The sequence below is a fragment of the Plutella xylostella genome, chromosome 26, assembly GCF_932276165.1.
Source record: "Plutella xylostella chromosome 26, ilPluXylo3.1, whole genome shotgun sequence".
NCBI lineage: Eukaryota > Metazoa > Arthropoda > Insecta > Lepidoptera > Plutellidae > Plutella > Plutella xylostella.
The window spans coordinates 7,684,735-7,711,973 of record NC_064006.1 but is presented as its reverse complement, the minus strand read 5'-3'; the positions used below and the strand labels follow the sequence as shown (position 1 = coordinate 7,711,973).

The 27,239-nt window shown below is 36.1% G+C and overlaps 2 protein-coding genes across 4 annotated transcripts; one reads left to right on the top strand and one right to left on the bottom strand.

Annotated features, from left to right (window-relative positions):
• Positions 1-1,183: 1,183 nt before the first annotated feature.
• Positions 1,184-13,448, top strand: LOC105398824 (nicotinamide/nicotinic acid mononucleotide adenylyltransferase 3). Of its 3 annotated transcripts, XM_048630673.1 has the most exons (10): positions 1,186-1,405; positions 2,417-2,528; positions 4,006-4,117; positions 4,375-4,469; positions 4,765-4,828; positions 5,242-5,334; positions 5,896-5,997; positions 7,899-8,059; positions 8,939-9,251; positions 12,939-13,448. In XM_048630673.1, exons 1-10 carry the CDS (start codon positions 1,330-1,332, stop codon positions 12,960-12,962), a joined length of 1,152 nt encoding a protein of 383 aa, XP_048486630.1. In that variant the 5' UTR covers positions 1,186-1,329; the 3' UTR covers positions 12,963-13,448. The 3 variants fall into 3 exon arrangements, with proteins under 3 accessions (XP_048486628.1, XP_048486629.1, XP_048486630.1); XM_048630671.1 differs by lacking the exon at positions 12,939-13,448 and having other exon boundaries at positions 1,184-1,405; positions 8,939-9,960; XM_048630672.1 differs by lacking the exons at positions 5,242-5,334; positions 12,939-13,448 and having other exon boundaries at positions 1,185-1,405; positions 4,765-4,912; positions 8,939-9,960.
• An 814-nt stretch (positions 13,449-14,262) lies between these two features.
• On the bottom strand, positions 14,263-17,417 carry LOC105398823 (beta-1,4-galactosyltransferase 7). Its single transcript, XM_011571055.3, has 3 exons — positions 17,150-17,417; positions 16,518-17,070; positions 14,263-16,323 (listed from the first exon to the last, which is right to left on the bottom strand). Exons 1-3 carry the CDS (start codon positions 17,265-17,267, stop codon positions 16,080-16,082), a joined length of 915 nt encoding a protein of 304 aa, XP_011569357.3. The 5' UTR covers positions 17,268-17,417; the 3' UTR covers positions 14,263-16,079.
• Between the last annotated feature and the right edge of the window lie 9,822 nt (positions 17,418-27,239).

Genomic DNA, 27,239 nt, shown 5'->3' with positions numbered 1-27,239 from the left:
TAAAACCATATAAAGAAACTATATATAGAGATAAAAATATAAAGTAACTCAAAAGTATTTGCGTAGTTTGAAGCGTAAAAAAAGGTTGGTTGGGAATAATGGCTTCGGAAGAATACAAATCTATTATCGAGATAATAAATGTTAAAAATATTTATTCCAAGCCAAGGTGTAATGAATTAGTAAAGTTCATCATGATGAGAGCTTTCTGCCTGCTGAGTAAAAAATTTAATGAAGTGAAACGGTTGCGGCAACAGTCATAACTAGTCGTCATCGAAATTGTGCATTCAGAATCGAAATCTACAATCTGTATAAATAAAAAGCAGAAGGCTTTAAAATATTGCTTAGCAGGGGGTCCCCCGCACTGCACACAAGATGAGAAAAATGAAGTGTAATTAATTTATTTATTCGTTTTATACTTTGTTATAATAATTATTATAGCATGAGTCCTAGACGACCGAATGGCGTAGTGGTTTGTGACCCTGACTACTGAGCCGAAGGTCCCGGGTTCGGTTTCCGGCTGGGGCAGATATTTGTTTAAACACATATATTTGTTCTCGGGTCTTGGATGTGCCCGTAAAATGGCAATAGGCCCGCCCCCTATTACATTGGGACTAACATAACACTCTGGCGAAAAGTGGGTGCAGCAATTCACCTCTGCCTATCCCGCAAGGGAGTACATTAGTACAAGCACGCCTTGTACTAATGTATGTGTGTGTGTGTGTTTTTTTTCCTATGACGACTTCTGACATATGCTTATGCGGTGAATTAAGTTATTCTTTCATTGAATAAATGAAAGATAAAATGTATGGATTTGACATCTGTTTTAGGACTTATACTATCTTTTATATGACGGATATGACAGAGGATAGGGTAAAATGGCGTGACATGACCAACAAAGCCGACCCTAAATAAGGATAAGGCAAGGAAGAAGAAGAAGACTATCTTTTATAGGTTGCAAAAGGTGCTTGATTATTTTTTTGTATTTTTAGATCTACGGATATACCTATCGACTTTATCGAAATATTGAATAGGTACAACACTATTCTTATTCAACATTGTGACTCAGAAAACTTCACATTGACAGATGACAGACACAGACAGCAGTGACAGCTGATATAAAGCTGCTAAATGCAGAAGTATACATGGTTACGCGATATTATATGGCTTAAAATACCTTTTTAATAAATGTCATTATTGTGTTAAATCGATTTTTAGGTTTGGATTTGACACACACCACAAAACACGAAATAAAACTCAAAAACTCCGATATTCGCAGCGAAGAAGGCTGCTTATATTGAAATTATCAAATAAAGTTCAAATCGCCTCAAAATGACGCAAGGAAAAGTAGTTTTAATGGCTTGCGGCAGTTTCAGCCCTCCAACCTACATGCACTTGCGAATGTTCGGTGAGTAATGTAAATATTGATCATATCCTTACTGCAACATATCCTTTTACTGCAAGTGTTATGCCGGTATCTGTCCTTGATTATTAACTCCTTATGCTATCACTCTAAATACACCTTATTAGCCCCGCTTTAGTTAAAACAGACATGCTATGACCTGACGTGACCTACCTCAGTAGTACCTAAATAAATTTTGACCATGACTGCTTACAAGGTCAAATAGTGTCAATCTCAACCTTAGCATTATAGGTATTTAGAGCTGATGGCAGGCTTGATTACCTAGGTCATAATAAAGAATAATGAATAATCTTCCACTTTCATGGTTTTTATAGTTTGGTTATCTAATTTCCTTCAGATGGGTGATATAAAAAAAATGTTAACTCTCTTGTACTGATTCCAAGATAGCCTTTTGGCCTTATACTCACTGTGGAGAAATTCTTATAAGTAAATCTTTATAAATACTTACATAAAAATGCTTGGTGTTATAAACAGTGATGTTGGCCGTCTAAAAACCAGTTCAGCCACTTTAAAGTTACACTGAATAAGTACTTAGCTTACTGCATATTTACCACCTGTCTAAGGTCTCATTTTTCAATACATGTTATGTGAGGAATGTTATCTGAGGAATAAAATTGTTGCTGTCACTGTCTAATAATACAAACATTCAGACACAACAGCATCAGAATTATTCCCCAGATATGTTTTATCTGGCTATTGAAAGATCATCCCTTAGGCCAACTCTTAGGCCAAGTTTCACCATAGTCTGTTAGATCATTAACATTCCTGTTACATTGTAAGTGTAAACTAAAATAAATTGTTCATATTGAATTCCTGACAGATGTGTCAAAAGTCAACAACTAATAACTTGTTATAATGGTACAGGGGTGTTAATGATCTAACAGAGTATTTTGAAACTAAGCCTTATAGATGTAATAAATGGTTGAGTATTGAGCTCTATTACCATGGATTTTTTGTTAGAACTTATAGCAATATTATTGTACCAATTGTTTTCAGAAATAGCGAGAGACCACATAAACTCCTCGGGAATGGAGACAGTGGTTGGAGGGATCATGTCTCCCGTACATGATGCCTATGGGAAGAAAGACCTAGTCACTGCTAATCATAGGTAATGTTTATAATGTCACCATACTTGTTGTCTACAGTTCTACACAAATATTAAGGGAGAAGGTATGATTGTATGTTATTGAATATGAATATGCTCTGTATCTAAGGACTAAAAAAAAGCCATTAGAATGCTAGAGTAAAGTGATGTTAAGCTCAAACAGAAAAGATAATCATATGTCATATACATATTTGTGAAATAAGGTATTAAATAAATAAATAATCTGTCACAATCAGAATTGATATGAGTTAGTGCACTATACATAATAATGAAAATAAGTAGGGTTTGACTCCTATTCCCAGCTCCAAAATATGATTTAAGTTTAATTCAAAATGAACTCATTCAAAACGGCGATACGGCTCATGACCTATCACGTGAGTACAAATGTACAGCGAAAAGCGGGTGATGCAAGTCACCTCTGACTACCCCTTCAGGGATTACAGTGGTGAGCATATGTATGTATGTATGTTTAATTGTCAGACTTGCTTGTTTTTGGACTTGGAGAATGAAAAAACCATATGGGAGTTGCTTGCTTTGTTAATTGATTCAATTAGCTTATGTAATTTCTAATCTATTTTAAAATTGGTATGGGAGGTCTTTAGGTCACAGCTATTATAAATATGCATTGCTGTGTCAAGGACCAAGGTCATCAGATAAAACGAGTTAAGTATTAAAACCATTAACAGTTAAACACACACTGGGCGACTATTAAACACTTTCATATACAGTTTTATTACATGGAAATCGTTTCAATTTTATGAATGTTATAATGCACACTATGAATTATGAATTATTAGACAGCCGAATGGCGTAGTGGTTAGTGACCCTGACTACTGAGCCGATGGTCCCGGGTTCGATTCCCGGCTGGGGCAGATATTTGTTTAAACACAGATATTTGTTCTCGGGTCTTGGATGTGCCCGTAAACTACGTTACGGACTAACATAACACTCTGGCGAAAAGTGGGTGCAGCAATGCACCTCTGCCTACCCCGCAAGGGAGTACATTAGTACAAGGCGTGAGTGCGTGTTTTTTTTTTTTTTTTCTTTTTAATTTATTAGATACAATAGTTTATAGTTTATTAAGCACATAAAATACGTACATAACTATGCATAAGTATTATACTTATTAAAACTCATAGGTATAAATAAAAGCAGCCTTTTACCATACCCACAGTCGAAAACCTGGCACCACATTTTGCCACTGACATATTTAAAGAAGAATATGAATAGACTAGCTGTTCCCGCGAGCTTTGCTTCGCCTTAAAATGTTTTCCCGTGGGATTACTGCGATAAAAAGTAGCCTATGTGTTAATCCAGGGTGCCAGCTAATCGGTTCAGCCGTTTTGACATGAAGAAGTAACAAACATACACACATACATACCACATATGCTTACAAACTTTCGCATTCATAATATTAGTAGGATTTAAGTTAACGAACAGGTTGATACAATAATAAAATCCTCTCACATATAAATTTCAGGATAGCGATGCTGAAGCTGGCTCTCAAGTCCTCGGACTGGATCAAGGTGTCGGAGTGGGAGACCAGGCAGTCGGGCTGGACCAGGACCCGGCTGTCGCTGGCCTACCATCAGGTACATGGGGGTGTTTTATACAGGGTGCTGCGGGCTCTTGTATACAGGGTGCTGCTCAAGATGTTTTCCTTCACCGTAATTTGATAAATTTTTAATAAATAATTTATGTCTGATACAATCATTAATTGAACCCCGAACATAGCTCTATCCATAGCACACTTAAAAATTGATGAACCAATAGTGTACACATTTCTATGTTTTTTAAATTTGTTCTTAGTTTTAATGTTGTTTATATTTATTTGCCCACATCATTTCAGGATGCCCTCAACAATTACAGCCTCTACCAGAACAACTCTGAAGGCTGTATGTCGTGGATGCCGGATGATATCCTCAATGTTAATAACATGAATGGGTATGTAAGCTTAATTCGTTTTTTCAGTCACATTTCACTTTTTTATGCCATTGTGTAGCGAGTGCAATATCTGTTGAAATGGAATTTGAAAATATAGTAAAACCGTCACAGGTTCCCTAGTGGTAATTCAATGAGAAAACGGCATATCTATCTAACCTATCTTCTTTATTTATTAGCATATCGGTGAAAATAACCAGAGCTGGGACTAGGGATTGTCACCATAATAAATGGATTGTCTGTCAACACAAGCAATGTCCTACATAACACTTCTTATTTACCATCTACTTTTTTCCAGTCTCGACGAGCCAGACAACTACCAGTCCCTAAACGGCAACCCCCCGTCCCCGGACGCGCGGGGGGCGCGGGGGGTCGCCGTGCGGCTGCTCTGCGGCGCCGACCTGCTGGAGAGCTTCGCGACCCCCGGCCTGTGGGCCGATGATGATGTAGGTGACAGATGAAGTAGCTTTCCGCGTCTGTGTGTGTGTGTCTATGTATGTAGGCTTGTATCTCTGAAAGTACCTACGCAACGGATTTTGATGCGGATTTCTTTTATAGATAGAAGGATTTAAGAGGAAGGTCCACATGTAGTTTTTATCCCGGAATTCCCGCGGGAAACTCTTTTAGAGCGAAGTGAAGCTCGCGCAAAACACATGTAGTTTTTATGCCAGAATTCCCACGGGAAACCTTTTAGAGCGAAGCGAAGCTCGCTAGAAGGGAATACAACAATTTGATTCAACTAGTTCCCGCTAGATGGCTCCCCCCGTCCCCGGAGGCGCGGGGGGCGCGGGGGGTCGCCGTGCGGCTGCTCTGCGGCGCCGACCTGCTGGAGAGCTCCGCGACCCCCGGCCTGTGGGCCGACGACGATGTTGGTGATAGACAGATAGACACAGACACACACAATATGTATACACATACATACAATTATATCGATGATGATGATCTGAAGGCATAAATTATATTGTTAGAAATTCTTTGTTTAAAATTTGACTTTATGATTCGGTAATTCAAAATGTATACTTTGGCAGCTCTAAAATTAGTAAGTAGGCTTTCAGAATCGACATCAATGATGAATGAGAACGCTGTCAAACTAAAAAAAAAGCTAGCATAAAATGACATTTACGGAAACAATCATAGAGTCGAATTTTAAACAAAGAAATTAAGGTTTTGACAGCTCTAAATTTAGAATTTCTGCCTTCAGAATCGACATCATTATCAGCTCATTGTTCTTTAACCAATCAAAAATGCTATTGATGCTATGTTTGGATGCTGACCTTTTGTCAACTATGGTATATTTGTGACTCCGAATCATAAACACATACCTACTTACATTTATTGTTATAATGATCATGATCATAATATTTGTAAATCTAGATACATTTTATATTGTTATCCATTTCACTCAATATTGATCCTTATCCCGTTCCAGATAGAGGCGATAGTCGGTCGGCACGGGTTAGTCGTCATCACTCGTAGTGGCAGCAACCCAGACAAGTTTATCTACGACTCGGATCTCCTCTACAAACATAGGGTGAGCTAGTGTTTACAGTTATCTACATAGAAAATGTAACAAATAGTGATATAACTCTTAATAAATACTTACGCCTTTTCTAATGTGAATAATAGACTAGACTCGTAAATAGTCTCGCAATGATAAAGGTTGATAGATACGTTTGTGGGATAAAAGTAATGAAGGGACTTCCTGAAATAATGTTTATCTATACTTACAGAAGTTTTTGATACGTGTTAAAAATAGTCCTGGACACATCGACAATCTAGGAGTCTTAGGTACCATAAAAACTTAGAAAATGCTAAACGCTGTCAAGAAGCTGTCAACCGCCTTATAAATATGTCAAGAAGCTGTCAAACGCCTAATAAATGTGTAAAATTTAGTTCTATACCATTTTCCAGAACCAATGATATGGGGGACGTTTTGAGTTTGGCAGTTTTAGAGATGTCCGAGAGTAAAATTCTATCGACTTGTACCTATCGATATTTGTACGGGTCAATTTGTATGTGTCAGATTAAACACAGACATTGATGATCAGTTCATCTTGCAAACAATCTATCCGAGCCAAATAGTCACAGTCCTGTAATATAATTGTTTTTGTTCTATCAACCAAACTCAAATGAATTACAAACTCACGACATTCCGAGTTTTAAAACAGCCTTTCTCGGCACTTTGACAAAAATAACAAACAAAATGACAAAATACAGACCGAAATTTTCCTACAACAATAGGATAATAAAACAATAAATTAAACTTTACTCAAATTATACGAAGGATATCGATGAACTACATGAAGGTAGATTATTAATAACATATATTAAAATTGTTATTATTCTGAGAGGCAGCATGAGCATGAGAGAGATATGCACTCTGATTAAAAACATCATAGTTTGTTTTAAAGCTTTTGATGAGAAAGTAAGTAAGAAATACCATACAATGTGTTTTTTTTGAACCCGACAAACTTTAAGGGTATTTTTTACGAGTGATTTCATCAAGAAAACACCCCCATATGTGGGGTCAAATCTCAATATTCTAGAAATAGCGGCCATTTTAAAGTTTTAGATGCTTAGTTTTCATAAAAAATCATATCTCGAGATTCAAACGCCTTACGGACGTGAAATAAAATGCTTTTATGCGCAAAAAGTCATCTCTATCGAATAAAAATATGCAAAACTGCTAAAAAGTTACATAAAATATGTTACAAGCACCGAATCTAGTTTTTTTGACAAAAAAAAACAGCACAAATTTACATTTACTTGAATAACTTTGAAAATCGCCCCCCTTTGATGGTATTTTTATGTATTTATTTAAAAGTATTTGAAATAAGCTCAACAATGATGGCGTTTGAATCTCAAAATATGAATTTTTATGAAAACTAAGTGGCCGCTATTCCTAGAATATTGAGATTTGACCCCACATATGGGGGTGTTTTCTTGATGAAATCACTCGTAAAAAACACCCTTAAAGTTTGTCGGGTTCATATAATACAATGTAAAAAATTCTAATATTTTATCGATTTCAGAACGTCGACTTTCATGTGTCCCGTCTCTAGTACGTTCCATTTTACCAAAGTGTGTACTCAAGAAATATATATTATCTGTGGTCGTTGTCAATAAAATGACAGATTTTGCAATAGTATTCATGCGTTAAATGGAAAATTTTAAAGTGTCACACATATCATTGGTTCTGGAAAATGGTATAAATACCTACCTGTAAAAAAATGGAGGTCCTTACACTAGATGTGCTTGTTTCCTCACGATGTTTTCCTTCAAGTCGTTATACTTGAAAATAATTTATTGGTACATGCCAGAATTTGGACACTCTGCCTCATGAATGAGACTCACTGAGAGCACGAGGCCTTATACTTTTCGCCACCATGTCTCATTGAAACTAAATCTACCCCATTTTCGTTCCAATTCCAGCGCAACATAACCCTAATAACCAACCACATCCCCAACGAGGTCAGCTCAACTGTCCTACGCCGGCTCGTGCGCCGCGGCCACAGCGCGCGCTACCTGACCGCCGACCCCGTGCTCGAGTACATCCGAGTACACGCGCTGTACTCACCGCCGCCGACCCACACGTGAGTACAACACTAGTGTATACAGGGTGTTGCAAAAAGGGTATACTAAGCCGAAACTTACATGTTAACTTTTCATTTTGTAACACCCTGTAGTGTGGGATACCCCTCGCAGAGGCAGCGAACTGATTACGTCGCCGACGTCATTTAGTACATCAGTTATAACGCACTGTACTCACCCAATCCGACCCACACGTGAGTACAGTATACAACTGCTATAATAGGAGTGTGTCAAGTGACAAACCTCATAGTGACAAGTATATTACGGTTATTGAGTACATCTGACTGAGCGCGCTGTACTCACAGCCGCCGACCCACACGTGAGTACAGTGTACTATTGTGTATAGTGTGGGACACCCCTTGCAATGCGAGGTAGCGAACTGATGACGAGGTCATTAAGTACATCAGACATAACGCACTGTACTCAACCAAGCCGACCCACACGTGAGTACAGTATACTACTGCCATAATAGGAGTGTGTAAAGTGACAAACTTCATAGTGCCAAGTGTATTACTGATGGTACGGTTATTGAGTACATCTGGCTGAGCGCGCTGTACTCACTAGCGGCGAGTGTCATGTGAGTACAGAATACTATTGTGGACTTCCCTCACAGTGCGAGGTAGCTAATTCATGATGACGTCATCAGAGAGCACTCACGTGAATACTACTACTGTCATAGTAGGACTGTGTATGTAGTGTGGATGAATGAAATTGAATTTATAATTAAATAACTCTCCTAACAATATGTCTTTGTTTTCATAGTAATAAGAATTGAATAAGTATCTAAAATCAGCCCCAATTTCTAAACCCTTGCCCCGTTGTTATACGCAGATGACGACCGTACTAATATCGAATTCTCCCACACGCCTACCCGGATACAGTGAGTACAATCTACTACACGACATGATCGCTAAATACGACCAAAAGTTACCCCAAGACACCATCATGACGTCTCCAGAAGAAGCCAACTTCAAAAACATACTCATATCCATCAGAGACAAACCCCACATCGTAGATGAGACCATAACGGTCAAGAAACCACGTAAAACTCACTATCTTCTACCCTACACACATACAGACTTCGTCAGCCCTATTGATAGCAAGCCGAAACAGGCTTTTATTGATAAAGTCCCGGCCACATACGTCCCCGGGAAAGCAGTGAAGATTGTGAGCGAAAAATCGCACGACGAAAAGGTGAGTTTCGCCGAAAGCACGTATTCGTCTTTGGACAGCTATTTGTCGGCGAAAGACGATGTCGATGCCGAATTGTACAAGCGTAGGGTGAGCGAGGGTAATGTGGACGCGGCCGTTCCAAAAGACACGATAAAAAAACGCTGTTCGTCATCAACTATTAAGAAACTCACGGGTAAAAAGAATGAGAATATCAAAAAGTCACGGTCGGAAGTGAGTAAGTTGTGCGAAAAGATGAGGAATGCTAAGTTGAGAGAGAAGGATGGCAGGAATTATAAGACGCGTAGTTGCAATGACATTGTCAGGTTGGTGCTGACGAAGCATGGCATACATGTCATTAGCGATACCGAGGCTATAGTTTAAAGCTTAAAGCCTAATGTAAAGGTTTTAATTTCGAAACTTCTCTGGGTTTGTCGCGCAAATCTATACACAAAAGAGATAAAAACACTTATTCAAAATAGAATGCAAACGATAAGAATCTTATCATAAGATATAATATAACATAAAAGTAAAAGGGCCGATTTGACCACTTACCGACACGTGGGCAGTCTGATATAAAATTAATCTAAAATAGTAATAATCTTTTTGTGCTTTCGGGTTGTTCATAGAGCAAATTTCCTCGTAAATTGGCGAATAACGATTAAATATAAACTTATCTAGATGAGCCAACTGACGGTCGTATAAATACTTATATAATTTCAGTATTACAAAATTACAAAAGAAAAAAACGTTGAAAGAGTATTAAATCATAGACTTAAACATTATAAATAATTCAGTATTTTATTTATTAATGTTAATTATAATCTGTTTCTTAAATATTTCTTATCGCTAGCTAGTAATACTTAGGTAGTAAGTAAATGTTTTGATAAAATGTTTCGAGTAGCATAAAATATAGTAAAATTTAATTAAAATAACAAATGTTGGAGTATTATTGAAAGTATAAAGTATGTTGATAACAATTTAGTATGCCAAAAGTATTATAGTATTGAGTGTTAGGTATCTAAAGACAATTTGTTAATTCATGTGCTTTTCTATATTCACGCCTCATGTTTGTATAAGCCAATCTTTTTTCGGCTAGAGGCATAACAATGCACAATATACTGTACCTAGTAGTTACTATTTGTAGAAGGGATTCAATATTTCTTCCTTTAAAACCTATATATACCTAAGAAAGATAAAATTACTAGCTAAGTATACATTTTTCTATGTGGCAGTATAAAGTAAAAATATTGAATTAAAAAATAATTTTGCGGTTCTAGTGTCCAATCAAAAAAAGCAAAATAACTGCTAGCTTCTAACCAAATATAATCTTTCTAGCTCTGCCACAGGCTACAGCCGAGCAAAAATATTCAAAACATAGACTGATAAGTCTGAATTGAGAGAAACCACCAATTTATATCCCCTAGTATACAATCTTCCAAATGGCTCTAATGCCCTGTGATATGCATAGAATTTCGAACTTTATATTCAACGTTTTAGGAAAGTTACCTACGATTTTCCATTTTGGTAGTGCCAAGTAGACATTAGATATTCTGAAATATAAAATGAAACATTAAATCCATTTCTCTATAAAAAGCTTAACAATATATTATTAGAGAGTTAAAAACTAAGTATAATAGATTCAATAAAAAACAAATTGTATAAAAAAATAAAATAAAAAAATTGGGCTAGTACGCTAGCACCTAGCAGCTATTTACTAGTCCTTGTAAAAATATCGAATTTAAATACGTATTATTTGGTAGTACTTACAGGCAAGTTTTTATAGATTCTATACTGACTTAATTAAATGTTGACTGTGTAGATAGAGCATCATAAACTTTGTGTAGATAGTCCCTTTGGTAAGTATTTTTACTGTAGTCTATTTCTTTAACAAACGAGTGGTACTTACTGTGTTAGGTGTTATTATGTTTCGTGCACATTATTCCATGTTGACGTAATAAGATGGGTAATTTACGAAGTTAAAAAGTTTCGATACTCGTTTGTTAAAAAAAAATAGGCTATAATTGACAAAGAGCTAGCTAAAAATTTAACTAAATAGTTCAAATTAATGAAAGTGACTTTTGATAAAGGACCATTGCTAACCAGTGGCGGCTGGTGCCTCAGATACCCGGTGGTGCACTTTATGGGTTTAGTAAATTTTGGAAAAAAATAGATTTTATTACAATTAGAAGTAAAAAAATTATAAGTATATTTTACCTTATTTATATTTTAAATCAATTCTGCATTCCTTTTTTGACGCGAAATTGCTTCTCCGCCGAAACGAAAACAACACACGGAAAGCAAAATAAAGCATTTCGTCTCTGACATCCACATACCTAACCATTTCTTTTTATTGTAGGTACATTTCACTTTTGAAAATTCAGGTAGGTACTTACTTATATAGATTTTATTTTTAGTTTTGCACTCCTGTTTTAAGATGAGGAAAGGCCGAGGCGGCCCAGCAGATTTAATGTCCAGTCTATTTTGAAATGTCTTATTGCTTTTTATGAAGTCAATATTGTATTTTGCACTCATTTTCACTCACACAAACACACACACATACACACTCACGAAATCTTTACTACTTTCTTAGTTAATATAATTAGAGTAACAAATTAATTACGTATTCGCGCGCGAAAGGTGAAACTGTGAGAATGACATGACAAGTGCATAGTGCATCGTTCGTAGGTTACGCCACCGGTCAAGGCCGCCGCCCGCGCCTCCCGTGGCGTCATTCGTATTATTTCGGCAATTTCCGGCCGCGTGCGGCGCACGAATTTATCCTAGAACTGCATACAGTTTGTACTGAGCATCTTCCGTCTCACGCGCCAGGCGATTTCCATCCTGTTTCATACTAAATGTAGGAGCTCGCCCCGTGCGACAATCCGAGCGCACGAGGCCGTTTTTGTTCAAGCAAAAATAAGATCTAATTCTTTCGCAGTAGAAATCAAAATAGGCCAGCTCGATTTAATTTAACTCGTAAAGATAATCAGGTTTATGTAATTTCTGTTTAGGGTAGGTATTACGGTTGTTATACTTATTGGTATTTTTTTAAGTTCTTTTTTAGACGTACCTACTATGGTATAGGAAGAAGGAAGGTACATATTTAGAAGGTTTTTAAATGGTAGTGCGTTGCACGGGCGCACTTGAGGTGCAGCCGCCACTGTTGCTAACCATACCTTGTACTTAACTAACTCTTTGTCGATATTTATTATGTGAATGCTGTTTGATGTTTTTTTTCTTCCATTTCTTCAATGTCGATGTCAATTATATTATTGTAAATGCCTACCTCCCCTATTTCAAAACTGTGATTATTTTTCCAATACATATCTGCTTCCATGGCCTAATTTGTGAGTGGCAGCCAAAAGGTATATCTTTTACACTTATGTACCTTTAACAATACTTAATGTTAGGGTTAAAACTGCGTTCAGTGTCGTTTTGGGCTTGAAACAGTGAATTTTGTATGGAACTAGAGACCACTGACCGAAGTTATAACTCTAAATAAGCGATTCTGAAGGTACCAATTTATAATTTAGGAAAGTTAAAAATCCTTTTTCTAAAAAATACTTTATGAATCATTGTGAAAATCTAATTTTCCAGAGAACAATGCAAAAAAACGTGTTCAGAATCGCTTGATTATTTTCTTTGTCTCTGTTACCTTTCTCTATCTTTCATGTTACCATATAATTCTTTTTTTATTTGGCCTTGTAGGGAGGCGGTCCGTGCGCATTGTAGCTGACATGCTGCGGCGTCAAGCAACATGGCGACGCAGTCTAGACCAATAGCCGCTAGGGGTCGCTAGCCGCAACGCGAACCGACCAATCAGGCGCGAGCATTCTGACAGCTGTCACGAAAGTTGCTGCTAGCGACATCTCTTGAGCTTTTAAGTTATTAGCGGTAGTTTTTACGCGCGAGTTTGTGTTTTGTTTTGAATCTCTATGGTAAACTTTTTTGTTACCAGTACCAGAAGTAAAAATATGGGTGGTGGTGGTAGTGTTTATGACACAAACTCGTGCTATTTTGAATTGAGGTACAAACTTTTGATTTACTATGAAGTCAAAGAACAAAATTAAAATTTCATCATGAATTCTTGGATAAAAAATATGATTGTAAGATTAACAATATTTTTGTGTTTAATAAGTTTTTTTTGTCAATCGTTTGTACCTAGCTTTGTTGGTTAATGTCATTCCTATCTCAACGTTTTTCTAAATTCTCGACCAATAAAAATCTACCGAGTAATACTTAATTAAAAAAAAATAGAGTTTAGTTGGTCGGGCGTTTAGTTTCGTTTTAGATGTTGTACTTAAGTGTATGTTTTTGGAATGATGCCTGTTTCAATATTTATATTTTGCGGATGACTAGTATCTTTCTGGTCTAGTCATGAAATAATATAAAGATGAAAATCATGGGAAGATTTGAGAAGATAGAATATAGTAATGTATATTTTTCTGCGCTAGTAGGAAACTCTTGTGGCGAGTCATTAATTATTTAGTTACTTATCTGCTTCTGCCCAAATAATGTGCTTCAAATAATAGATCAGTACCTATTATGTACATTACACTATGTTTTATCTTATACCGCCATCGCAATAAAACAGGTAGGGAACATTCAATATTCTACTACCGCTTACAGCCTTGTTAAGTGAACGTATATGCCGCAAAAATTAACACAGTAGAAAAAATTGCGGTAATACAGACGAATAGAGCGAGACGGCATGGGTGAGTCCGCCATTTTCATATTGTTTCTTTATGTGCGGACGTTATACTGTAATTCTGCTAATAATTATAGAATACCTACTGATTTTTTTTACTTCATGTTATATATCAAAGTGTTTCTCAATTAGATAGAATAGAATATTATGTTTTTATACGCCTGAATACTTACTTTGTTTTGTGATAGCTTCGTGCATGCATTTATGTTATAGTTTAGCTATAGTTATAACGGTTTCGCAGTTCTTGTATCATCATCACCAGCTCATGAAATAATTAGAGACTTCGGACTGATGATGATGATGAAGTTTTTTTTGCCTCACTGAGTATACATAAACAAAAATGTAATTTAACTTACACATTGTTGTAAACTCATAACTAAAATGCACAAACGGTAAATGAAGTGTTTAAATTTAACAATGTGCATAAGTTTAAAAGTTATTTACAATATTCATGATAATGAAGAAAATGCGAGTTTTTACAAATTTGTATGGCGCGGCAGAGTCGCCATCTAGCGGTACTCGCGCTGCGCTAGCTCCGCGCCATACAAATTTGAGTCCATTTTCACATCTCCATCGGTCAAGAAAACCAACACTTGGCCCTCTGAAACAAATACACTTTGGCCGATGTCGATGGACCAATCAGGTTGTAAATGTATGTAAATCACAAGCACAACCGTGAAAAAAATATCAACATTGTGTGCTCCTTAAAAGTGAAAAATAGATTGATGATCTTTATCCTGGCATTGTGAAACATGCTGTTAATATTAAGAGCACTAGGAGCAGGCCTAGGTCCAGTAGTGGACTAGAATAAGCTGGAATATAATAATTTAATAATACAGCACATGCTGTATAGTATTTTTTTTAGTAACAAACGACCAACTCGGTTCTACTTATGATGGTGAGCCATAGAAAATCCCAGTAAATTAAATCAGCAGTTTGACTGAATTATTTAGCGATTAAGGCCACCTTGTTGTAAAATATATGGATTACTTTGAGTCACAAATATTATATAATTTTTTCCTGGTCTTAGTTCGTAAATACCAGTAAGTTCCTGTTTATTTTATTTATTTCACATAAAAGTTACTTAAAAAGTAAATATTATGTTAAACATAGCTTGATGCACGTGCAATAAAAGATGAAAATACAAATGGTTCAATTGTTTATTACTTTATGTACAAATATATATAGTTTATATATGCAAATTGAATTAAATGGTTGCAATGTTTTTTAATGTTATGATATGAGTAATATCATTAATTAATGATCAATTATTTGATTTAAAATTAATAATAAATATCCGGAAAACCAGTAATATTTAGGTATGATTTGAATTATATCCTAGAATTAGAATAGTGTTTCATTTAATTGATTTATATTTAATCAATATAAACTTGTATATAAAATGTTATTACTTACAACTGTAGCTCACGCGCTTAAAAACCACAAATCGAAATAAATAATATTTTATGTTAATTATTGTCGTTTTCATTCCTAATACCCCCTACACCATGTTATACATAAACTTATAAAAAAGAACTATAAGTGATTTTAGTTTAAAAGCTATACCTACCTATTTAAATGAATATAAAATGCATAATTTGTGACTTAAATTTCTTATGTACAATAATTTACTTATGTGATACAAAATATAACAATACTACAATTAGGTATTAGTGGACTCGTATTAGAAAATAATTATAATGAATGAAATGATACAGTCTTTCCGAATGGTATCAATTAAAAAGAATTAATTATTATACTTATACTATTTGGCTTGAAGTTTATGTAAAGTGAAGTCAACTCCAAGAAATCACATGTAAAGTAAAAAAGAAAGGAAATTTAAGGAATTTTAGAGGTGTATTAGATATTTATGGAGTTAACTGTGTTATGTGAGGGAACTTGCAAAAAAAGGATAAATGTGCCATACTACTACAACCTACTTCGAGGCAAATACATACATAAGAGAAACAAATCCAATCAAGTAATATTGGCATACTGAAAAATAATAAACAATAGAGTATTGATGAGTATTGTAAAAAAACCTACTGCAATCTTTGAATTCAGTACAGTAGTACTAGGCGTGAGTTTTAAAGTAACTATGTGAATGTGACTTACCAATCTAGGGCTTTTCTAGTCTAGTCCTATCTAGTTTTCTTTGGCTTTACAGGCTCGGGGCATTGACACCACGGCGTCACATTCTTGTCACAAATTAGTTCTACACTCAGAACCGTCACTGGCAAGCTGTCTATGGTAAGGTTGTGGACACTGTGCGTCCTGTACGCTACATTGTGGAGTCCCGTCTCTCTGTCTCTTTTACGAGTGACTTCCCGCTGGTTGTAGCATTTCCGCCCGTCCCGTCTGCGATAGGTCTTGTCATGGATATGTCTGGAATTTTGTGAAATAATAATGTGATTAATGATTTTTAAGTGTAATCAGGAGATATTAAGACTGGATTTTGTTAGGCTTTGAGATTAGGAGATTGTAGTATGGAACAGTAAAGGAATATTCTAAATCTATTTCTGCTTAGATTATTTGGAGATCTTGTCAGTTCTGTGCAAGCAAAGTTAAAAGTTACTCACAAAAATGTATCATCTGGTCCTGTAGTAACATTAGCCGGTACTGTCACCTTCAGGCCAGCTTCTTTCAGTCTCACGTAGAATTCATCATCTTCCAGCCCCCAGCCCCAGTACTTATTTGACATTCCATTAACTAGCTCATAGTGCTCCTTCTTCACCAGAAGAATACCACCAATAAATGTTGAATAGTGGTACTTGGGATGAGTTTTCGGTGATGATATGTGCAGTGGCCCGTAAGCCGGGTAATCGTACTTTAAATCTGGGTTTAAAGGCAGCAAATCAACATCATGCATTGCTATGTAGTCGTAAACGTTTTTCGTGTATAAAAACCCAACGTTTATTAAGGAAGCCCGGTTGAATCGGTTGTTGTCCTTCTGCTGAATGACAAATATGTGGAACGGTACATTTTGGGCGTCCAGGAACTTGTACATGTGCGGTACAAACTCCAGGAGCTCTTCGAATCGATCTCTGAACGGTACGAGTATTGCTAAGGTTTTTTTGTTGGCTGTAGAGTGAGATATTTTAGGTTTCACAGCATCAGGTAACATCTTCTGTTCTGTAAGGTATTAACATAGATATTGATATTTTACTGTATTGGAGTAACAATATGTATAGAAAATAAATGAATTACACACCTGAAGGTATTGATACTGATGCTAGATAACAGCCCATGATAAAAGTTAGGCTCAGACCGAGCACCAAACATTTTGCGCTGCATAACCTATACCCCATGTATAAGAAGCTCGTTATCATAGGTAAGAATCACTGTATACTTAAATGATGTAAATATTTATAAAAGGAAGCGATAAAAAAACATGGTTTGTGTTAATATTTCATACAAATATGATTTTTAGCAAATTTTGCAATGGAAAATTATTGTTTGAAATTTTGGTGATAACAGCTGATTGTAAAATGTCAATGTCATAATGACAATGACCACAGAGAATACTCTGTGAACATTCTGTCACCATGCTCAAAACAAGAACTATGAGACTACTCCACAAGGTACCTAGATGGCGTTAGTAGTATTGTAATAGTACTTTTGAATTTACAATGGTAGTAATAACTTTCTTAACGTAAGTACCTACCTACCTAATTACTGTTTAAAGGTCAAGAAAACAATGACCAAAAAAACTTTTATGCCAAAAAAAATCCTTTAAATTCCCACCTCTCCTCTAGCTCAAGGACTAAGGTCAATCAGAGTACTTATATATATATATATATATATATATATATATATATATATATATATATATATATATATATATATACATATATATTTTTCTTTTACTGGCCTTATACTTATTCAATCGGTATCATTTACTATTTTCGTCTCAGGAGCTGCTGTGGACAATTATATGACAATAGTCGTAATAGTTGTAGCCACATGTTCAATCAGTGTAGCCATTTTTGGTCCAGTTAATTTAACTCTTTTAAGTAAGTAGTAACTAATAAGTCTATTTATTACCTAACTACATAAATAAATGACTACGGTCATAGTGAGTTCAAAAACAAAGAGCTATTTAACAAATCGTGACCGTGGTTCGCGTAGAATAAAATTTATGGCTAGGAAGGCATTAATTACGGTTTAACACAATTGGTTACCGAGTTTAGCCGGTGTTATTAAGCTAAATTTGTTTGAATTGCTAATTTATCGTCACAGAAAATGGTTGCAAGCACGCCATTTGGCGCGCTAGCTTTAAGTATGAGGTCACGATATTATAATATCGTATACTTACCTATACTTAGTTATAATGGTTAAGATAATAATGGCTGATGAATATTAAAAAAAACTAAATGCTTGTGGCTCGGAGGACTAAGTTTGGTTCGTAGGTACCTAAGGTGTAGGCACCTCTTATTCCTTCCTAGGTATCGGTAACTTACATTTAGGTAACTACTGCTTGTTACACAATATTTAGATAGGTAAATAGATAGATAGATAGAATACACTTTATTTGTACACCAAAACAGAATAATAAAATTAACAAAATGTAACTTAATTAGGGTACAAAAGGCGGTCTTATCACTAAAAGCGATCTCTGCCAGACAACCTTTGGATGGAGGGAAACAGAGATTAAGATTGGGTGCAGTGTACATGTTAAAAAGGAATGTAAATATTAGATAGCTGTATGTTGATAGCGGGTTCGAGCCACCTCTGAATAAATATTATATTATTACAGTGGAGCCAGGAAAAGTGGCCGTGTATTGCCCTGCAAACCGAGAACGTAAAGAAAACTTTTAAGTGTCCGAGCGGAGAGTTTCGGTGCCCAACCCCGCAGGCCCACGGGAACCTATGGAAGACTACCCCTCATCACATCATGTCCCCACTGCTGGGGCTCGGGTCTCCTTCCAATGAGGGGGGGTTTTATGCCTAGTCCACCACGCTGGCCTAGAGCTGAGTGTAAGATGTTTTGTTTAGATATAATTTATAGGTAAGACTAACCCCTTGGAAAGTAAGTAATCCTACTCTGGAGAGCACGACTAGGCAAACGTAGGGTTGGACGCCCGCCGGCTAGATAAGGTTACGACTTGCATAATATGGCTGGTAAATATTGGAAGTGGAAAGCTTTAGATCCCATCCAGATGCGTGCTTTGGGAGAGGCCTACGTCCAGTAGTGGACTGCTATAGGCTGATGATTAACCCCCTGCCAATAAAGCCACAGCTTACCTACCGTTATGTTAAACTAAGTAGGTAACCTAAGTCTGAACGATTATGGGAGGTACTTAAGTATAATTCCACCAATGAAGGCAACAATAGGCAATTGAAAGTCTGATTACGTTTGTTAGCCGCACACCCACACACCATGATTTCAAATGTCATTCAATTAATCGCAATGACTAATTATATTCCACTGATGGCTTAATTGGGTCCTACTTACAGTTATAAAAGCACCACGCCTTATAAGCCAGCTTCATATTCTTCATAATAATTAGAATAATTTAATTATATCTGTTAGGTAAGCAGCCATTATGTGTTATGATCATGATTCGCGCCATTATTTTGATTTCTCTTTTCGAATCAAATATTTTAATTGCGACACAAATTCCAAACAGCCAGGCTCACCCTCGCTACGAAAAAATAATGAATAAAAATTAACTAAGAGTTAAAAATACTATGCAGGCGCACGGCACGGAATGTCAACAATAAATATAAATTTAATACACACAAAAGCAGCACTTTAAGCACACAAAGCAAAACAATTAATTACCTAAAGTTTTTTAAAACCACCTAATTACATGGTGGCTGAACGGGTCGAACCTTTGCCGACGGCGGGAAAAAAACAAAAAACGTTCCGTTTCGCCCGGCAATACATCAATGTCCGAAACCTAAGATAAGTCTACTAAATACCTATTTTCAGCCGGTTGAGTAACGTCTTAGTTATACGCAATTAAGAATAAGTAGCGCGGCGAAGTATTCTGGCATTTAGTTGTTTATTTTTCAAACGTTAATTGTCGGTTTCTAGCCTCGTTGAGGAATAATTAACGGATTAACAAACGAATAAGTGAGGGATGTGGGCTGGGGTAGTTATTTGTGGGTAGCCTCGGGCGCCATACGCCTATAATGAGCTTTTGTGTAAGGATTCTCTCTCCGAATGAATAAACATGTGCCTTATCTATGCAAATATGAAGCTAATAAATATTGGTTCTGTTAGACGTGAATCGATTGTGCATAAACTTTTAAAATTGAACATAAGGTTTATGTTTATTTATGCTATGCAGGTACTTTCGTCTGGCAGTAATTACAGTGTTATTTTCCAGTCAATTTGTCACTTTAATGACTTACGAAAGTATACCGATAAATAAAGTTATATCTGAAAGCGATTAGATTAAACATAGTTATAAATAAGTAGGTAGGTACCTAGATGTGTACGTGTTACAATAGAGAACTTCAGTAAAACATATTTTTTTCTTGAAGCTTCACTCCAGTGGAATAGTGACATGCAGTGGTTACTTGACAGTATTTAGAAGAAAACCCTAAAACTTTCTCACTTAGGTTCTACATCATATATGCTAAATAGAGAGTTAATCTTCAATGACCCTTCCCCAGTGGGGGGAGGGGTGGGGGGGACCGCCCGCGTCGCCCACCCGCCGCCATTGTTTCTGCGACACTTTTATGATTGATTCGCTAGTGATGGGACACGAGAGTACGATGATCGGCGGCGTGTCGAATTTTGTATCGAATATCGCTGCATCTTCACAGGTCTAACTGGCTAATCCCTTTACCACAGTGACCAACCCCCGTATAGTGTGTTGCAAAAGTGGTATACTAAGCCGAAGGGGGTGACTCAGGGGGTCATTAATCTGAACAAATGTTGTACAGAATAACCCCCTCAGTCACTACCTTTCGGCTTCAGTAGGTATGCCACTTTTGCTCCAGATGTAAACTAAGTTGTACAGTTCAACGTCACTCGTCCTTTCGTACACCTATTTAATTTAATAATAACCTATTTATTACCACTACCCTATGTATTTTATATCTGTAGATAAGTCTGTTGACAGATACCCATATTACAGGCTCTGCCTAGTTTGGGCCTAGTCGGATGGCCGTGTGTGAGATGTCTCCACATATTGTAATTATGGGGTTGGCAACTGTCAAAGTGGCGCTAACACAGCTTGTACCGAAGACGCTTTGTTTTACAGTGGCTAATTAGTAATTTGTTATATTTTTTAATGCAGAAAAGATGTGTGAAGTGCCTTTGTGCAAGGAAATAGGAGCGCATCGATTTTCTAAAGATATTAAAATAATAAAAAATGTGGTCTAATTTTCTTTCAATGAAAACCCCGTTTTTTTAGTTCAGTTTTTAGATTAACGATCCTCCACGTCGCATACATTTTTTTAAACATGCAGATGTAGTTAATATTTAAAAAAAATTGAAGAACAATTTGCAAGGAGAGACGTAAGATAACTTGTTGACAGGTACAAGCTATGGTGCTGCCATCTTCGAATATCTTTCACCGGCCAACCCCATTGTTATAACTATCGATAAAAGCCGGTGTCCCATCACTATTCCATCGACAAGCCGCGTCCGCAGCGCGGAACACTACGAGTCATTAATTCGCTTCCTTCACATTAAGTACTACTTAATATTATGTTTAAACTGTATCAGGACTGCCGGTATGGTCGATAATTCATATTTAATACGAGCTCGTAGGTGGTTTAGACTACCTATAGCAGTGGTTGTGGGTATGCTAACTACACTCACGAGCAATAAAAAGTTCTAGTGGCAATAGCACCAGATCACTCCTAAACGAAAAATACTAGCTTAATGACACATCAGAATATTACCGACTGAAAACGTAAATTTTAATACCTATTTTGAACAAATTCGTTTTTTTTTTAATAATAGGTGGCATTTGTTTTATAAGCAATTTGTAAGTAGAATTTTTTAATTGCTCGTGAGTGTAATAAAATCTGCAAGATCTAGGTTTGTCTCCCGACCGTTGCTGAATGTAGAGGCTAATAAATGATAATAGAGTAGGTATAAGTAAATTTGAGTGTCTGTACTAAGATATTATCAGATGATAATAGGTAGGTACTTACAAAGAAATCTCAAAGAATGTTAGGATTTATATTGATTTTCGAAAAATCCTAACTATTATTATAAATGTGAAAGTAACTGTGTCTGTCTGATTGTCTGTCAGTCTGTTACTCTTTCACGCCAAAACTACTGAATGAAATTTTGTATACATATGGTCTAGACCCTGAGAAAGAACATAGACTACTTTTTATCCCGGAATTCCCACGGGATTTTTTTAAGGCGAAGCGAATCTCGCGGGTACAGCTAGTAAAATCATAACTGTGGAATTGTGAATATGTCATACCTAGTCACAATAATTAATTGCTACAACTATTTTGCTACGGCGTAGCCCGTAGCGGCGTAGGCTTAACGAATGCTTTTAAGAATAGTTTCAAATACATTTAAGGTAAGTACATATTTATCTAGAAAATGTTGTGTTTATAATATGTTTTATCAATCGATATTCAGTTTATACATATAATATAAGTAGCCTATAATATATACTTATACTATTGGATTTAGGACAAACGACGAAGTATAGTATGTTATTATTACATACCTATCATCATTATTATATAATTTTTAAGAAAATCGATAGTGTGTGCGTTGGACTAAAAATTTAAGGATTATTTAATTTTAATGATTATACATATTTCGAAACCTCTGGTGATAGCTGTAACTATTTTAACAACTAGTTACTGACTTGATTTTGAGACATGAAAATTCTGCCACCTGTTTATAGGTTTTTTTTATTGCATTACTACCTACTAGTACCTACCTACATACCATTAATGAGTTGATTACCTAACTATAAGTACTTACCACTCACAACCTCTACATATTGAAAAACTAATTTCACCACCGTATCATATTATTTATTTAATACTTTATTGCACAAATATGAGATATAAGTGTACAAAAGGTGGACTTAATGCTAAAAGCATTTTCTGCCAGCCAACCTACAGGAGGTACAAGCTATTATCAATATCACAACACCCAGCAACATTCCTTAGAACTTGGAACAAAGATCAAATATTTGTTCGATTGCTCTCGCCACAGTCGTGCCGATCCGCCAATCAGAGGCGTCGACGGACCATACTTACCGCGATAGCTACTCAAACATTACCGTCTATAACCAGCCTTATAATAGCAAATTACTCAAATACTCTCACGGTTGCTCACTTGCAACTTTGTCGAAGTAAGTTACTGGAGGTTTTGTAAGGTACAGCTGCGGGATTTGACGTGAAATGGCTGTGGTAAGGTTCCACTTGGGCGCTCGGATGGAATTATTTTTGCAGTGCAAAGTTCGATCGGTAGTGTTGGATCGGTTGTGGGTTAGTTTAGGATTTTTTCATATCGATTTAGTTTTATTACCCATTCTAGTTATATTAAAATTTATTACTAGTAATTACTAGTAGGTAATAAATTTTACATAGCATAGTTATGCCAACATAACATTGGCTATCAGAAAATATGTTTAGAATATGATGATGATAAGTTGATAGAGCAGAGTCATTAAAAGAATCTAACTAGGTAAGCAATAAGACCGCATATTTTACTATTTTTCTGTTGCTGCAAAAAAGTAGGATTGTACTTTAATTGTTTTATTGTTTTTATCAGTGTATCAAATACCAACCTGTTTCTTTATCTAAGAATCTTTTAATAGTAAAAGTGTTTGATTGTCGATATTCCTACGTATGTAAAAACTCATTTTCACAAATAAAAAAAGAAGAAAGAAAAATTTATTTTTTAACGATAAACAACATTAATCGTGGCCTGTCCCATCCCTACGGCTCTGATATGATCTCACGGCGTGATTATCGGCGGGTAGTTTGTGTAAACACGGCGGGTGCGAGTTCGAGTCTCGGCCGGGGCGTGATTACCGCCGGTCTGGATCTCATTCATTTGTGGGATTAATGCCATGTGAAGCAACAGTCGGTAAGTGTGGCGAAAATTGTTTAGACTGTAGGTATGATTCATTTTTATTTCGATTTAGATAGATAGAATACTCTTTATTTGTACACAAATAATATAAAGAATAAGAACATTAACAAGTTGTAATTGTGATCTCTATCAGACAACCTTTAGATTTGTTTATAAAGTAACTTTCGAAATGAAATGGAACAACCAATCTAGAATACTACCTAGCAAAAAGAGTTAGAGTAAAAAGTCACACTAAGATTATACATATGTAATAATATAATATAATATAATATAATATAATAATAATATAATATGTGGGGACATCTCACACACGGCCATCCGACCCCAAGATAGGCAGAGCCTGTGTTATGGGTATCGGACAGCTGATATATCTACACAAATACATAGATAGATAAATATTAAAAATAAATATCAACACCCACATATGTATTTAAGTACATCATGTCTGAAAAAAGTTTGAAGAAATATAATGCAGTATACTTAGTTTGACTCACCCTTGACTAATAATACCGACATAATATTGTCAATAGCAGCTTGTGTTGCAAAAGTAATGAATATTTCCGTTCACACCATGTTGATGTTGCATTTATGAATATATCTGCTGTTATCTGAAAGAAACTAGATAGCTTAGATCTTACCCTGTGTAAAATTGTAAGTATAAATTCGACTAGTGTTTATCATGAAACTTATGAATGAATGATTAGTTTTTTTACTATAAATTGTTAAAGTAGGTATATATTATAATACTTATCTGTGTATAACGATTTTGGTGTCAAATAAATGTAAGTACTTATTCTATTCTGTTCTATTCTATTCAATTTAATATAGTACCTACCTAACCTAGATACTATAGACAGGACTAGGACTATTGGTCAATTCGATGATTGGTACATAAGCATAAACACAACTTAAAATACTAAACAACGGGTCCAACTACAATGCAACCAGATATTAGGCCTTATACGGCAAAGAACAGAAGGTCCTACAGAGCTATAGTGGGCAAAAGTGCTCTATTCTTAAATTTCAAACAGGAAAAGTTAATCAGTTTCTTTACTTTTGAAATAACATATGACTATTATTTTTATAAACCTACCATGTACCTAATGCTAGATGTATTATTTTCATAGAAAATGATGGAAGTACCAGTAGGTACGAGGTAAATATTTCGCTCTGGGTATATAAGTATATCAAGTGTAATAAATCATTTAATAATTAATAAACTCACTCTCTTCTATCCAAAATGTTGTCTGGTAGAATTCGCTATAAGCAATGAGGCTCTTTGTATTTTTACTTTGTTTTTTGGATTTTTAGTTTTTGGTGCAAATAAAGTGTCTGAGATTTTTATACGTATGGTTTCATTCGAGAGAGCCAGGAGCAGATACCTATTAACATCCCTAAAGAGAATAAAATACAATAGCTATGTGACTTAAAGAATCATTAGAATAGTCCGCCGCCACTCCTATAGGAGGCGTGAGTTGAAAACACCAGCTTCTGATTCTTAAGCAGGTATTATTTCCAGTTTCTATTGTGTAATGGTATAATTTTCTTGCATACATACCTACATTCATACATTATGCTCACGACTGTAATCGAAGGGGTGTAATCGAGAGGTGACTCGAGATTTGTACACACGTGATAGGTCGCGAGCCGTATCGCCGTTTTTGGATGAGTACGATGATTCACGATGTTTTCTTTCACCGTAAGAATATATCGTGATAATTGTACTCATATTCGTTTTTCTAAAGAATTCATTGATGGCACAAACCCACAGCCTCAACGATGATTGCCGTGATCTTATCCGTTACACCACCATGACTCTATTAATTTCTTAGCTCCTTCTTATTTTGACTGTTGTTCTGCTGCTGTTTTAAGGTAAGCGTCAACCTTTCAGCATCATACGCAACGGACGCATCGCATTCAGTATTCATTGTATATAGAAATTCAAACAAGTCTTGTGCGTCCACTCTACCGGGATTGCCGACTCCGTTTCTCCATACATTTATGCCAATCCGTTTGGGCCGATACGTACGATACCGGTGGGCACTTACCTTTATAATGATAATATAGAAGGAAAAGTTATAAAAAAACTAATGGTGGTGGATATTAGATATTAACATACCTAACCTACCTACAAGTAAAATAAAGGCGGAGGAAACTTTTTAAATTAGAAATTAACATATTCAATTTAAATACCGTAGAATGCATTATGTTTCTTACAATCTTTTCTTCATATTTTACTTTTTAAATTCGAAGAGATTTCATTCTTTTAGATACCTACCTACCTACATAAATTGTTAATTTTTTTAAGACAGTACATACCTACACTGGTTACACGGAAAGATTACATTACTGGTAATAATGATACTGAATACACAACATTAATGAAAGATTTAGTGAAACCTAAATTTAAAAGATGATTTTAGTTAAAAAGTTCAGTATCCTCGTAGGAATTAATACGTCCGTTACTGATCTACTACCTATTGCATTACAAATCTAAATATTAGGTATTTACTGAAGACTGTGTATGGGTACATTATATCGTAGGTAGGTAGGTACAACATTGAATAAATAAATACATCGATTCTTAATTAATTACTTTTAAAAACAAAACTCAATCAAGTAGCGTTTTTAATTAAAAATCAACTATTTTCAAAACACTGTTTAGTTTGTAATGGCGTGAAATATCCGTGAAATGCAAACCTTATCTTAGTTTCATTAAAATTGTATAAAACAGCATAGAGTGCAATCGTTCAGGCAGAGCAAACAATTATTTTATTGTCGATAAGAATAATTACAAATCCGACGGCGTCCCACGCTGCGGTCACTCGGCGTCGGCGGAGGCCGCGGCTTATCTCGCGACATTCGCCTAATAAACTATTGAGCTTAATTAAAAAGTTTTATTGTGAGACAGCGCCTGCGAGCGCCGGGCAAAAAGACAACGAACCAACCTCGCACCCGGCCCGCACAATAATTGAATCGAAACGCAACGAAATTCAAAAGTACAGTCGCGACCAACAAGCTTTACCGTCTGGCGTGCCACGCCACCTGGCAGGCTAAAGAGCAAGCTCGCGCCCCCGCCTCCTGCGAAAGCGTTCGAAATCCGAACACCACCGCGACACGCCTCCACGCCAATCACGGCGCGGACATTCAAATAGAGAATTCGGTTCGAGGGCTCGTTACCACCCACCGGCGCCGGCAGCCAATCGCGCGCCAGGCGTCCATGATCGGAGGTTTTTTTTCCCCCGCATCCAGCGCCCGGCAC